The 16,069-nt window shown below is 41.2% G+C and overlaps 3 protein-coding genes across 6 annotated transcripts in view; all 3 read right to left on the reverse strand.

The window, feature by feature from the left end:
- Window positions 1-16,069, reverse strand: part of LOC309708559 (piggyBac transposable element-derived protein 4-like) — a 209,237-nt gene that overhangs the window by 122,448 nt on the left and 70,720 nt on the right. The gene's annotated exons all lie outside the window — the stretch shown is intronic.
- Window positions 1-16,069, reverse strand: part of LOC309708567 (uncharacterized protein) — a 243,165-nt gene that overhangs the window by 35,217 nt on the left and 191,879 nt on the right. The gene's annotated exons all lie outside the window — the stretch shown is intronic.
- LOC309708561 (uncharacterized protein) overlaps window positions 1-16,069 on the reverse strand; it is a 36,030-nt gene that overhangs the window by 9,033 nt on the left and 10,928 nt on the right. For all 4 annotated transcript variants that reach the window (XM_082536697.1, XM_082536695.1, XM_082536696.1 and 1 more), the window contains 4 exons: window positions 14,979-15,762; window positions 6,860-7,033; window positions 5,634-5,823; window positions 1,492-1,565 (listed from right to left, as the gene is read on the reverse strand). In XM_082536697.1, coding sequence (XP_082392823.1) covers window positions 1,492-1,565; window positions 5,634-5,823; window positions 6,860-7,033; window positions 14,979-15,762 — 1,222 coding nt within the window. The remainder of the gene's footprint in view (window positions 1-1,491; window positions 1,566-5,633; window positions 5,824-6,859; window positions 7,034-14,978; window positions 15,763-16,069) is intronic.

Genomic DNA, 16,069 nt, shown 5'->3' on the forward strand with positions numbered 1-16,069 from the left:
GGAGAAATGGACAAAGAAAGTTGATGCTAGTGAGGTTGGAATTCACAGAGATCGATAGAAAACCAGACGAGGAGCACGAAGAGTAGGACGAGGAGGAGGAGGAGTAGGTGGGCAGAACTGGGCTGATAGATTTGGCAGAGTCGAGGTGTTGATTATCAGGAGCGAGGTGAAGTCGCACTTCCAAGGGTTTCCCTGCTCCTCGTGGTCTTGTTACTATCAGTTCTCTGCATTAACCTGTTTTCTTAAACAGAGCATCTTCAGTGTTATTTGAAAAGATGGTTTCTCACTAATTTAGCTTGATTTAAATTTCATTAGTAAGGAAAATGTCCACCTTGCCACGCTGCAGCCTCTGATGTGGTTTTACTCTCATTAACTGACGCTGGGTATAATAAATTAACTCATTCAATCATCTATCAATTTAAATTGTAAGGCTCTTCCATCTCATATATAGTGTTACAACAGTCTGTCCCACAGAGCCAGTTCTCCCACTTCTTTCCTCTACTAAAGTCAACTCACGTGAAGTGAAAAAAGACTCACAATGTTTAGAAGTTTTGTACATACAAAACTGCTTCACCCGTTTAACGGCTCAACAATTCAAAGATCTGATCAACCAATCACCTGGCAGGAATTCAGAGCATTTAAGCATGTCGACATGATCAAGACGAACTCCTAAACTGCAAACCGAGCAAGGGACGGAAAATTGATTTATGTGTCTTTGAACTAAACATAGCTGTGGTGCGAGACAAACTTGTCTCAGAAACTGCTCATCTACTTAGATTTTCACACACAACTGATAGAGGAGGCCAAGATTATCTTCTATTTGATAGAAAAGGTTAAGGAAGAGAAGCAAGACTAGTGCAAGCTGATGAGGAAGCAACACTAACTCAAACAAATAAATAAATACTTGACTTGACTTGACTTGAACAGTAGAAGAAGATTTCTGAACACACACGTTGAAGCAGTTAGGACTAGGTGTGGGACCACACACTGTATATAAAAGATGGACACACCCATGTGACACCACTCACTGGTTTTGTGGAAACCTCCAGGATAGAGTTTTGGTTTTTAATGAATGCAGCAGTTTAATTAATTAGCAGCTGATTTGCATTTTCTTGCTCTCCTCCATTTAACTTCACTTTACTCTAATTTATTTGAACACCGTCACTACTGGGAGAAGCCAAAAGGTTGATGGGAACTGACTAAATGTTTAGACTATAATGCTGATATTTGGTGCTGCTGTATAGGTGACTGTATCACAAGAAAAAGCAGATATCATTATCGTTAGCCACCCACAGCAAGAAGGGTCACCCATTTGAAAAAGAGAGAAATATAAAAATAAACATAAAATAAAAATCTAGATGCAATCATTTATAAGAAGAGCATGTATAGAGTTTAATGACTATTTTGACTATATGTTCAGGGAAAAGTCAGAAGTGTCAGGCATCTGAAACCCCCTGCTAAAGAATACCCAGTGATTTCCTGAGTACTGACCATATTCCTGATTGAGCCCCCACAGCTTGATCTTGTTGGCTTCGTGCTGGGCCTTCTTTTTCAGCCGGCAGGCCCTGAAAACAGAGGAAAATAAAACACTGTCATTCTTTAGACTTTGTGCGAGCATTCCCATTCTCCACATGACCCCGTTACTGAGTCAGCTGGCTCACGCTGACCGTATTTCCAAACCATGAGGAAGATTGAAAACCTCTTTAACCCCTCTGAAGGACCATTTGACACCACAAAAGGGCAAATCCAGTTCTGGTTTGAGAGTGTTGGAAAAAAGGGATCTGAGAATAAAACAATCAATGCGTGTCAAATATTAATGCCTCTCATGGGGACTATTTTCTGCAATGTGGAGAGAATTTCTCTTTTCATACAGCTATGAGTGAGCTAAATGAAACTTAGGGAAAGAAAATACTTGCAGGTCAGTAGCGCTGGATAGAATATTTCCTCAGTGTTTCTCCACATGTTGACTTGAGCCTTGCCAGGTTTTTCTTTTTTGTACCACAGTCCCTGATGGTTTGAGGAGGATGTGGACGACAGTACAACAATTTAAATGTTCCTAATCACTGCGGGGATGGGACTTAACCAAGTACTGAGCAGGTTCCAATATGCACCACAGGTTTTTACATTTGGAAATGTGATTATAGAGATATAGAGTTTCTGTTCTTAATGCAAATCCAAAAATAGTCCTTGAGAGATCTTGCTGTTTATTGTGATGGATTACCTACAGCTGCAAATTGATTTAAGTAATGTACTGAATGAAAATCAGTCGCTGCCTGAAGGTAGGAAAAGTGTTCACCAAGTTGAAAGCTTCTGGTTCATGCATGTGTTTGGAAAAGGGCTGCAAATGGTTGTGTTTAAGAAACCTGGAAGTGTATGCCAACCTGTGGCCAGCCACAATAGGGTGTTGTGGACAATGCATCAGGCAGGAAATCTACAATCTGATGATATCTGATGACGGTTGGCAATTCTCTGCACTGAATTTATGCATCCTGTGAAACATGATTATTAACCTTCTTAACATGAGTACTGAGCAGCATTTGTAATGTCAAAGATTGCCAAAGTTGCAAAGATTGCAAGATTTACTTTGCTTCTGTGGGTAAATCTACAGACTGTGTCAAATCCAAAGTAGTTCTTGGACTTCAGCCTGAAATTCTGCTGCTAAAAAAGTGGACCACATCAGTCCAGCTCTGAGGTCCTTACACTGGCTGCCTGTCCGTCAGAGGATAGCCTTTAAAGTTCTGATGCTGGCCTATAAAGCTCTGAATGGTTTAGGACCAAAATACATCAATGACCTCCTGACCCAGTATGAACCATCCAGATCCCTCAGGTCATCTGGATCCGGTCTTTTATCAGTTCCCAGAGTCAGAACCAGACACGGAGAAGCTGCATTCAGCTTTTATGCTCCTTATATCTGGAACAAACTCCCAGAAAGCCTCAGATCAGCTGAAACACTCAGTTTATTTAAATCCAGGTTGAAGACTCACCTGTTCTCAGCTGCATTTGAATAAAGCACCAAATCCACACTTTAAGCTTAAATTTCAAAACTTACATTTAACTACTGATTTTATCTACTGTTCTGATTTTATCTGTTTTGATTTTATATACTGTTGTTTGTTTGTTTGTTTGTTAATTAGTTAGTTAGTTTATTTGCTTGTTTTATTCAATTTTAAATCATGCTTTTTATTTGTTCTTGTTTCTAATGTCTCTGTAAAGCACTTTGAATCACCTTGTTGTTGAATTGTGCTATACAAATAAACTTGCCTTGCCTTGCCTTGCTATTATTTCTGGTGTCACCAAGTCCTATATTCCTGAACACAGCCGAACTTAAGCTAATTCATATAAACTTGATGGCCAAAGGTTCAAACTTCACATTAGCTTGCAAGCTAGGTGAAACAAATTATTATAACAGGAAATGCATAGCAAAACCCCCCCAAAACCTCTTAACAGTGTATGATGGAGGTTGTCCTGTCCCTGCTTCCAACGATCCAATTACATACTGAAGTTTAAAAAGGAGTATTTCCTTCCCACCTTCCCCAAGTCCGTGCATGCTCATGGGGGGGTGGGGGGGGGGGTTGTCTTTGAGTTGGCTGTCGTGATTCGGTGTTATACAAATAAAACTGCATTCAACTCAATTAAATTCACTCACATTCAATTGTGTAGTGGCAAGCAAATACAGTTACAGTATAATAATAAGATAGTAGCAGAAAAGATGATGGTAAGTTCTAGTATGATTTTATTTTTAGCTTTCTCTATCTACAACATGACTTAGCTTAATGTTTGCTCAGTGCTCTGGTGGAATGAGCCAGAGCTTTTCTTTTGCTCGTGTTCATACAACACCTACCACTCACCTTTTTTTTGGTGTGAATATTTGTTTATTTTTCTAGTCTGTAAAAATGCTATTTATATCTTATTTTTTGGCAAAGATGGCAACAATGTTTAAGTTTTCATTTATTTTGCTGTTATTTAATCCAATTTAACCGGTGATCCTATAGATGCACTTCATATGCCCAAAACACCACTAAAATAGACGTTACACCTTTTTCTTTTTTTACATGTATTTAGATAAGAGCTTGAAACAAGCAGCCAGATTTACTATTCAGAACAGTGGAGAGGCTTCTGGAGGGACTTTGATAAAATACAAATAAAATTATTTAAAAAGAAAGAAAGAAAAAAAAAGCAGTGATATAGGTCTATTATGAAGAAGTTAGCTATAAAGCTTCTTTTTGTTGGTTCATTACTTGAAAGAGCTCACTTCAGCGGATGTATGGATTTGTGTCTCCTCTGGTTTCTAACTGGTCAAAATCACTACACCATGAAACCACTGAAGAAGCTAAACAATACTTTCCCAAATGATGGTGTATTCCTGCTGAGTCTAGTTAGTAAGTTAGCATCCGGGACAGTTATCATTGCTAAGCGTGTTGGCTGGAATGTTGTGCCAAACTGGGCGAGGGCTAAGAACCAGCCCAGTGTTTTTCCTTTGTGCCGCCTGAATGCCCCAGGCAGGTTATTTCAGACATGAGCAGGGAAAAGAATGAGAAGGAAGGTCTGAAGGCGGTCAGGCTAATCCAACTACTAACCCCAACCTGGACTCACGCAGCCACAGCTATGACAGAGTAAAAGAAGTGAATCTTCACATGAGATTCCTGCATACTAAACAAAAACATGTACTCGGTGACTTCGCAGTCACACTTCCTCTGACGTTAAATTTCCCTCACTCCCCTCCCCTTCAGTCTCTTTTTCAGCTTTATTTCTGTAAGTCCTTGCCAAACTTTCTATTAGATGACATGTTTGCGTCGTGTTTAATGTATGTTTTGAATTACAAGATATTCCCAGGCTCCTGCAATAATGTCCTGAATTCTGAAATCTCCCCCTCCCTCCCTGCAAAGATGAACTTTATATGACCCATCTTTCCCTCTACTCCTCGTCTGCCTCTTCAATCCTGCCTGATTTCCTTGTATTCAGCTTTTCATCCTGCTCCCCTCCATCTCCCCGCCTCTCTTGTTTTTTCCTCTGCTTCCCTCCGTCCTTCCTTCACTTATTCTGTCAAGATAATATCCAAGGTAAGTTTGTTACAAAGAAACAGGCAATGCAAAAATACACTGAAGACCAAGCTTTTCGACCTTCAGTGTTGTGTGTGTGTGTTATTCTGAGGGACATATTTTAAGTAAATTAAAGCCCGTTTGAAATTTTACAAATGGTAGTTTCTTTTAAGGCTTGCTGATCTGCAGAGTTCAACGACATGACGGCATCATCAAAGGAAAAATTCAAATCAGCAAAAACACGACCCATTTCCCAAGATCCTTTTATTTTCCATCACATGAATGCAACTGATGGTCTAAAATCCACACAGATATCACGTCTCCATGTGTTCTTCACCGTCCATGTCCTCCACCACCCGAATTTAGAAGGTCAACTATTAAATGCTGCACATATTTGAAAACCAATCTTGACAGGGCTAAAGACTGCAGATACTAGACCACAGAGCCCCGCAGGCTTCTCTTTTCTGCCAACAAATTACAAAAGCTGAAACCCTCTAAAAATTCCCACTCAGGCCTCATAAATCAATACAGAGCATTTCCAGTGTTCTCACTTAGTGCAGAGGATGTAGGAGGGCAGTAAAGAGCATGCTGTACCTGGAGGCCAGCTTGTTCTTCTCCTTGCGTGAACGGGCTCGGGCCACAGCGGGCAGGTCGTTGACCGGACCCATGCCATCGATCGCTGCGTTGAGCTTCTGCAGCTGCTCCCCGATGTTGTGGAGCTTCTGAGGGTTCGGCGTCAGGTCGCTGGCATCTGTTTTCCGGGCTTTGCGTCGCCCCTTTTTGCCTGAATTAACGACAACAAAATGAACTCCATACGTGTCCGGTCAGGTAAAAACAGTGCAGCTCTACCAAACCTGGCCTTAAAATGTCAGGATGCCAAATCTCCCAGTGGTACAAGGCAAGGCATCTATTTGTTTTAATATCTGCTTTCATTTGGAGGTATTATGGTTTGCAGCTCTATATTTTTAGTACTGGACTCTTCTAGAGCAGCTTTGCATGATTAAAGTTTGAAATAAACATTAGGCACCCAAGGCACTTTGCTAAATTGCTATTTAAACCAACTTTCTACTAATTGCTAGCCCCTTAAAATAGAAGATTTGCAAATGGTGTGGGTGGATCATCTGAGCTTGCTACAAGAGCTATTGTTTCCCCCCTGAAATGACTACATTAGAGGTATATGACATGATACAGAACTATCATAGAGATGTCACATAGAAATTACTGTACAATGAATGACATGATTTAAAATAAGCATCCACCCCAATAGTTTGATAGATTTACGGAGTATTTACACAACACGTAAACTGTTATCAGTGCTGACTCTTGTTTGAGTGGTTTGACTGGACTAAGTTTAAAGGACTGCCATTCTGGTTTGTACAGCACGACACGGGCTGCAGCACTGCAGCAAAGCTATTGTTGAGCCTGACGTGAGATTCGCGTACGATGGGAATGTTGAAAAATCCACATTTTGACATGCAAGTTGTATGTAGGGCACACGCCTGAGGGTGCAGGTCTGATCTGTGTCACGGGAGAAAAAGGAAATGGGACGATCCCAACTGCAGCGTGCACGTTGGGTTAATGACTCCTGCTGCTAAACCTTCAATCCAGCCCTTTGATTAGGGTTTAACTTATCAATCTGACAATTATCTTTTTTAATAATTAGGTCATCGGCACTCCAAAAATGTCTTCCCCAGAGAAACAACCAGTTTCACTTAATAATCTAGTAACTTTTCTGACTTTTTTATTTATTTATTTTTTGTATGAAACAATCAGCATTAAATAGCATTCACTAGCATCACGCAGTAATGCTGTATTCTCACCCTCTCGGCGGTACAGCGTGCTGGGAAGAGTGCTGGAGCTCCAGGACAGAGACCAGTGGACGTCACCGCCAAGTTTCTTCTTTGTGGCTGACTCCCGAGCACGTCTGTACTCCCAGAAACAGCGACGCTTCGACGGTCGCTCGCCCAGCTGCCTGGCTGGCTCTGCTTCCACCTCTAGAAGGACAAATATGCAAAGACTTAGGCACTCATGTGGGAAAAACCTTGCAGTTCTTCAAGCAACTTGCTTGCCTGTTAAAACAACAAACAAACTAAGTGACAGAGAATAGACACAAGAACAAAATATTTGATGAAAAGAATCAGTGAGTAAGGAAAGCAGCCAAGAAGAAAGTGTTTCATAAAACTTATATCTCCAGAAAGATCGGAAGCCATCTTGTCGGTTTCTTGAATTCCCCCTGGTGCTGCATCCAAACAGACATGTGAGTGGGTGGAAATTATTTCCTATAATCCTTTTTGTCCTGACAAGGCTTCCCTGTCAGCTCTGTATAAAATGCAAGTTTCTCTTTTGCTCTGTTTCTTTTTATCTTGTGACATCTTATCTTCTGGCTGGATACCATTGCACTAAATTACATGTAAGTACAAATACAAGTGGCACAACTGCTGAACCATCAAAAAGAGTTTATTTAAACACTGACAGGGTCATGATAATACAGCTTATATTTTCTAGAATAGTGGGTATCATTACTTTGAAGCACAGCAGAAATACTCTGGAGTAATCGTTTTGGTTCCTGCATTTTCATAAATGTTTGTAATTTTTATCACTTAGAATTTTAACAGTACAAGGATAGAAGGGAGGAAGCACTGATTACTGTTCAGCTGCTCATTAATGTAAATATCTAATTAGCCAGACATCGTCAAGACGAGATGTTGAAGTTCAAACCGATGAAGAAAAGTGTCTTTGCGTGTAATGGTTGTGGGTGCCAGGTGGACTGGTCTGAGTATTTCACAATCATCTCTAAAGTTTACAGAGAATGGTTAGACAAACAGAAATGATCCAGTTAGCAACAGTTCACTGGACCAAAATGCTTTGTTGATCCAAGAGGTCAGAGGAGAATGATGCGACTGCTTTGAGTTGATAGGAAGACAAGAGTAAGTTAAATAATCACTTGTTACAACCAAGATATCCAGAAGAGCATCTCTGAAAACACAACAGGCCAAACCTGGAAGCGGACAGACTACGGCAGCAGAAGATCACACGTGTCAACAACAGAAAACTGAAAAATCGTTGCCTGGTCTGATGAGTCCCGATTTCTGTTGTACCATTCAGATTCGTAGGGTCAGAACTTGGCATAAACAGCATGAAAGCATGGACCCATGTTGCTTTGTGTCAGCGGTTCAGGTCAGTGGTGCTGTGGGGGATATTTTCCTGGCACACTTCAGACCTCTGAGCACCAACCGATCATCCTTAAACACCACAGCCCACCCGAGTATTGCTCCTGACAACTTTTAATGGCTGCTTTCAGTAGGATAAGGTGCAATGTCGCTCAAATCATCTCAAACTGGTTTCTTGAATGTGACAATGAGTTCACTGTACTCAAATGGCCTCCAGATGCCAGTCAATCCAGTAGAGCACCTTTGGGACATGGTGAAACGGGAGATTCACATCACGTGCTGCCCTTAAATCTGAAGCAACTGTGTGACAGTGTGTCATGTCAATAGGGAGCAAAATCTCTGAGGAATGTAGAATCTGTGCCAGGCAGAAGGCAGGGAAAGGGAAACCTGTTAGGGTTACGTGCACCTAATAAATTGGCAAGTGAGTGTATGAGCTTTAGTTCATCTCAAACGTGATAATCAGGCTCTTTGTTGGGAAAAGGTGCACACTTTCACACCGCTCTGGTGAGCTACAACTAGGGAAAATATTTAAGAACAGCACAGTTCTCGCTCATTCCTGCAGCTCTCTCTGCGCAGCAGCTGTATCCCCACAGAGCCTGAGCACCGAGCGCTAAGTGCCAGACCTACTGTTGCTTCTACCGTTCTCTCTCAGCGATGCATCAACATTTAACCTGTGCGTTGTGTCAGATGATGTCCGAATAATGACATTAGACAACCCTTTCATTGCGGTTCTTTGTTCAAGGTAATTACAGGTTGCGTGTATTTTTTCCCCACAGCAGCAGTAATAATCATGCTTCAGTTCACCTCACTGTTGAAAACACTGTTACTTTGTCATAAGATTTAGGGGTTAGCAGTTAGATAAAATAATCTGCTGGAGCTTGAGCTCAGAGTGAGGCATACTTACTCAACACCATTCAGCACAACCCAGGCAGAGCGTGCGCTTTGTGTGAGAGCAATTGTGTTGCTTCTGACTCTCTGAGTGATCACAGAACAGCTGCAGTGTTTAACTTATGAATATGAAACTGCAGTGATAAAATACCCTCTACTCAATTCAATCGTTCAGGATGCCAGAAATGTAAAGCGTCATAGAAACCTACAGCTACAACACCGGCTCCACAAGCCATAGTTCACATTAGAAAATATTTTCATGGCTCTTCAGAATGGCTGGAAGAATCTGATAAAAATAGCAATGAGAAAATTAAATCTTCATTATTTTTTAAGCATACAAATAACATTTATTGAACGTAATCTGGTTAAAATGTTGCAACAGAATCGCTTGACGAGATAATCCAAATCCAGCATTGATGCTCCAGGCCACACTGCTCCGGAGGAAAGTGAATCTTGGAGGTGGACAACGCTGACAGCCACATATGCAATATTTATTAGAAGAGAAATACCCAGCAAGTGAAATGACGAATGCAACCCAATCATAACTGACAGCTATTCGTGTTTATGTTTGGTCGCTATGAGATCATGCTGTGAGCCCCAATCCAAAAAACACATGCTGTATGTCCTCATGACAAAGCCACCAGCACGTATGCCGTTTCACACAAAGACGTCATAGAAGATTAGCCTCAGGCATGCAGACCCACGAATAATGGCGCTGTCACAGTGAACACAGTCGTTTCTGCTGTGATTAAATCAGATTTGAACTTGATAACTGTGAAGTCCTGCCCTTGCTTTTATTCATGAGTGGACAGTCCACACATACACACACACACACACACACACACACACACACACACACACACACACACACACACAGACACAGACAGCTTATGTAACATCATGGTGTCTGGTCCTGTCTGCAGATAACGCCATTGTCTGCGCTCCCCCTTCAACTCGATCTTTTGCTCCATGGTTTTCTGTTTCTCAGCCTTTTGTCTGGTTTCCTAAACTCACTCAACCATCATCAATTTTAGCGAGTACACATCACATTTTTACAATCCGTCATTTATACCGTTGCTATCGCTGTGGGCTAATGGTAATAAAAGCTCAACAGGACAAACACACACAAACACACACCACAGGAACAAAGGACCAACAATTGTGTCTTGCGACAGCTGAAACACGAGCTGGACCTCGCTCTTTGAGAGCGAGCCACCGACCTCTCTATTACCTTGCAACGAGAAGCCTAAGATTTGTTTATCTAACGCAAAGCCGATTAGAGGCAGAAAAGGCCTGGGAAAAGATGCTAATCTGAATGGAAGTCAGTTTACATAGGTGTTATCAACATACATGCTTATGTTTCATGGCTTGTAGTTTGGGAATAACAACTCATCTCACATTAAAGGGTTCTGATGATGTTCTGTGCTCTCAGCAAACAGTGACTTCATCTGTTTATTACTGAGGGATTAGGCCACTACAATGTACCTAATTGTTACACTACAACATTTTACTACTGCCTAGAAACCTCCAGTTTAGTCCTGTTAGTTTGAATGTTAGTTATCACAAAACAAAGTCTTTCAACTCTAAACCTCTGCATCCTTTGCTTCCCTGTAATGTCAATGTAACCTGATCTTTTACCTGTTAACACAAAAACCTTTAGCAAGCTATCTGTAAATTTCTCCAGAGCAGCAACACGTCATAGACAAGTGTTCAGAAGCCAAAGACAAAGAAATGCGAATCAGAGCACACTTTCTATCAGCCTTTATGTAGCAAGCCATGACTCAGGCAACAACTGACTGCTTGTTGTGGCCAATCCAAGAATTCATTTTTTGCACTGTTTTTGCACATACAATCCATGAATGAGCCCAACAATTTTTCATCTGTTTAGTTTTGAAAATCCAATTGATGGTATTTAGTGTCTGGATTGTAAGCAGGATTTTAAAAGTCATGGCACCAGATCTTTTTGTGCAGTAGCAAGAATGAAAAAAAAAAATCACAGCTGTGTTTATCGCTGAAAGTGATCAGAATTGCGATATAGCAATTTCCTATTGAAAATATCACCGAGGTCTCAGTGGTAACTGCTGCCCTAAAACTCACACTGACATGTTGCAAATATGGGAGGGAGGATTCATATTGTGCTGACCTAATAAGACCTCCATGCTTTTTTCAAATTTCCTCCAGAATAAACATCCCCACATCTACATAAGAGATACTCAGTTGAGTTCTGAAATACAATGAAAGCTCCTTTTTTTATGAGCAAACCAGAGTGACATTTAAAAAGCTGACTTTCTTTCACTTTCATCTAATCAAAACAGTCAGCAGGAGAGTAAATAACAGCCTTACAGCATCAAGTCAATAAACAGTGATGATATTGAAGCTGTTCTAAAATTTTTCACAGTGATTCTACTCAGTTTTATGCAGCAGAAATTAAACTCAACAACACTGCATCCATTTCAGTCATAGTCATGCAGCAAACTGGTGGCAGTATGTATTTTAACAACATATAGCTTGTATTGATATAAAGACCCCAATACTTAAGTTCCAGAAGTGAAAAACCATATTCATATTCTCCATAGGGATGCTGATTAACAGCTTGTACCGCTGACTTACCTAGTGATATTGACCTAGTGATAGTTTTTTTCTAAAAAGAATATAAAAAGAATAAAAATAAAATATAAAAATATTAATATTAATATAAAAATATGAAAAGAAAAAAAGAATTTCATTCATGATGTTGCAGAAAATAACTACTCTACCCACAACCCTACCTTGAAGCAGTGACGTCTCTGACTGGTGGAGGTTACGGTTGCCATAGAAATGTGTCAAGATTAAGGATGAAACTTCAGAAATCTTAAAAGTGAAGACAGTCAGGAACCAAGCACTGTAACATAACTAGGCCATACAGACCTTTCCTGCATTGGCCCTGGGGGCATGTAAGACTCCTCCCACATGCATGGGTTAACTGGTGAGCCTAAATTGGCAGTAGGTGTGAGTGTAAGTGTGAATAATAGTCTCTCTCTCTCTCTATGTCGGCTACATTGGTGACCCGTCCAGGGTGTACTCACCGACAGCCGGTATAGCGTTCAGCCCAACTACGATCCTGAATCAATGAAGCTGAAGAAAATGGAGGGGTGGATGGATATTGTACAATACTGGAATAATGAAAAGGAGTAAATCTGGGAAGGCTGGAAGTCATTCAATGCAGACTCTGGGAATTGTATGGCATTGTTGCATCAGTAACTCCTTTGTTGTTAAAAGTATCTATGTACACTATCTTGTACCTTTACCTTTAAAAAAGGAATTGTCTGAAATGTCAATAGAAAAAATGAAAGGGCAATTCACTTCATGAATTCATGGGAGACCTTCCAAAAGTGGGTGGGCACCTTTGTGCTCTACAGCACCAGTGTACTCTTCATATTAACACAGCATGGAAGAAGCTAACACCAACCAGCAGCAGTTCAGGTGCTTTTAATGTCAGGCTTGTTAGTTTGTGGTTTAAGTGCAAATTTCATTTCATAACTTTTCTTAACTTAATTGGATAATCCAAATTGTCACTAGGTGTGAATGTGCGAATGAATGTGAGTGCGAATGGTTGTCTGTCCCTGTGTGTTGGTCCTGCGACAGACTGGCGACCTGTCCAGGGTGTACCCTGCCTCTCGCCCTATGACAGCTGGGATAGGCTCCAGCGCCCCCCTCGACCCTGAAAAGGATAAGCGGAAGCGAATGGATGGATGGATGGAACTTTTCTTAACTTATTTAAAGCTGAGTGAAAAGCTGATGACTTTCCCTGCTGGCTTCACTCTATCTCTCTCTTATTTTGGGTTCAACTCTTGCAGGTAAACTTTCATTGCATTTACAAAAATTAAACAGATTGTGCTCAAACTGAATATTTTGTTCACATCACCTATCTATTGTGTGTTTGTGTCTGTGAGAGAGTGTGTGAGAGAGAGGGTGTGCATGTGCACTGAAGAAGAGAAAGTGCAGAAAAGACAGTAAAGTCACACTGAGCTAAGATTAGATTTTTTTACTACCCATTTTACTATCTTACTGTACACACATCTACTTTATCTAGCTGTATGCATTTATGTGGCACACTTTCTATACACAGGTAGGAAATCTATGTTAAAAAAAAAGGAAGTTGTAAATGAGTGAGGGTGAAAGTAAACAGATGACAGGCTTGCTAGCCGGCTCTGTTCTGCATTACTTTGATGTTTAAAAAAACAGAGCAGTTGTATGTCAGCTTTGTCAGAATAAAGTGGAATATATCCAAGCAACCAAAGCTACATATAACCATATTTTGTATCATGATGTGGACAGTAGCATGGAAGAAAGTCAGGCTACTGCTGATAACACTGCTAAAATTAGCCAAACTAATCTGACGTAGTGTGTGTTTGCAACACCACACAGAGCGCAAACACATATTTCAAAGTGCCACACATTTCAACAACATTTGATTAAGGAGGAATGTGATTACAAATTTCATACAGCTCCTATAATAACAACAAAATATTTGTTAGGCCAATATTTAATTCCATCCTCTTAAAGCGAGCTCAGTGTAAACGTTGTTGTCAGAATGAACAACTAGCAAATAATTTGCTTTAATAATTAATTAAATTAATAATAATTAATAATTACAATTATTAATAATTAATAATATGCTTGAACATCCCCAGAAACATTACAGTGTCCTCACAAACTAATTCAAATCAGTTTCAAAATATTATCTGTCTGTAATGTAACACTTCAACATTCTGTCCCAAACAAATAGCTTTCATATAGTAATAATTAATAAGACAAAAACTGACACTGAAACTAATGAAAGCTAAACCAAACACAACAACAATAACAGTAAACTCATGCCAGAGTTTAACTGAAACTAGAATTGAAAATTTAAAAAAAAAATACTGAAAATATTTAATTAGAAAGCTCACATCTATGATAACTCTGGTACTCAGTACTGGCACCCAAAGGTGCTATGACCAGGAGACTTCAATCCGCCATAGAAAACAAATGTTTCTTTAGCAGTAATTACAAAAAGTCCTGGTCATTGAAACACGTTGTAGGAATGCTTTTTAGCACACAAACTGTGCATCCTGAAGACAACAGCAACAAATCCATTACTATGAAACAATGTCAAATTTCACAGAACCCGTGTGACAGCTTCAAAGTTCTTCTTTTGTCATTTAGAGTCTGAAAAGCAAAGACTATTTCTACTATTTGTATTACATAAAACACAGAAGCAAAAAATCTGTAATAGTTTGGCATCTTTACAGTTAAGCAATTACCAAAATAGTTGTAGAATTAACTGATCAAGTCTGCTTTTGAGTCGTACTATGTACCTTTGATATTTGTGAATGAGAGATAAGTGGGCTGTAAAGAAATAATGAGGCAAGAAAAATGGTTTTTAATGAGCCACCAGCTGAATGCTGCAGTCTGTAGCTGGCATGTTTATGTTGCTTTTGAAGCTGCTTAGAAATCCCGTTCTTCTGTAATGGTTGTTTAACAATCTGTACCAACTTTCATACCCTATTTAACGTGCTCAGCTAAACCCCCACCCCATCCCAGAAACAAAGCAGCGCGCCTGTTACAGATGGTATTTCAATACCCAAAGACACTTCAGCCCTCAAAGCCATTTTATAACAGTAACACTGTAGTCACTGAAGCAGTGTGATGTCTGGGAATTACACCCGCAAAATTTGGTATCACATGTGCCTGTGCTCAGCCAACCAAGTCAGACGAGACGGTTTGAGGTCTCGTCTGGACTGGAGGCAGAACAAAATGGATTGTGTGTGGGCAGACAGGCTGCTGGCCGCGCTGTGATGAGCCGAGATGTCCTCGCCATCACACACACACACGCACACACACTGAAGCCAGAACTCACCACATTCAGTTTCCGAGGAGCTCGAAATTTCAGCTTCCACCACTGTCTCCTCCATTCCTTCCTCTCCCTCTTCCTCCTCTTCTTCCTCGTCTTCGTCCTGCTCCTCATCCTCATCCTCCAACTTCAGTTCGGTCTCGGCCTGGCTGTCCTCCCTATCCTGCTCTTCCTGCTGATTCTCCACCACCTGCACCTCCTCTGTCTGGGAGTTGTGAGCAGGTCCTGCCCCCAGCTCCCCTCCCTGGCTCAGGGAGTAGTTGTGCTCCTCACTGCAGTGCTCCAGAGCCAGTCCTACTGCAGCTGCTGCTGCTTCCTCTTCCTCTTGGGCCACCTGATACACCTCCACCGTCCGCTCCCTTGACACCCCCTCATCCTGTCCACCTTCAGTCACTCTTCCTGAAACGCACAGCTCTGTTGTCCGGGCAACAGAGATACACCCTTCCTCCTCCTCTTCCTCCTTCCCTGAAGCAGTTTTCTGGACTTCCGGGGTGCCAGGAGGGACTGCGTGTCTGTTCCTCCTCCTCTCCTCCTCCTCATCCTCTTCCTCCTGCTCTTCCCGACTCCTCCCCCAGCAGCCCATCAGCACAGCCTCCTCGGAGCAGGGCAGCAGCTCCCCTCCGACCCCAAGGCCCAGTTTGGTGTAACGAGCCATCTCATCCAGCGCGGACACATCCCAGCGCTCTGGGTGCAGGTCTTCACCAAAGCCTCCGTCGTCCACCAGGTCGCTTAGCAACTCAAAGGGCCGTTTCCTTGGCAATGCTGGGGAGCCCAGCATAAGGAGCACACTCTAAAAGGGGGACAGAGATAAATGACACTTAAACATATGATTTGTGACAAAAAAATAAACAAACTTTTAAATCATTCAGTATTTTAAAGATTATTTTGGTGTAAAATGACAGCATTTACTAGCATTTTAAATTGTGAATCTACTTCTGCTACTAAAACAGGTCAGACTGAGTTGTGTGGGGGGAAAAAAAACCTTAATCAAAATTACCCACCCTCCCCCAGTGCCGTAATCCTGTCAGGATTATTTCACACCTGGCCCACATACACTGACTGTTGATAACTGAGATGCCACGTGAAGAATTTGGTCT

Source organism: Aulonocara stuartgranti (genome assembly GCF_965226115.1).
Source record: "Aulonocara stuartgranti genome assembly, chromosome: 6".
NCBI lineage: Eukaryota > Metazoa > Chordata > Actinopteri > Cichliformes > Cichlidae > Aulonocara > Aulonocara stuartgranti.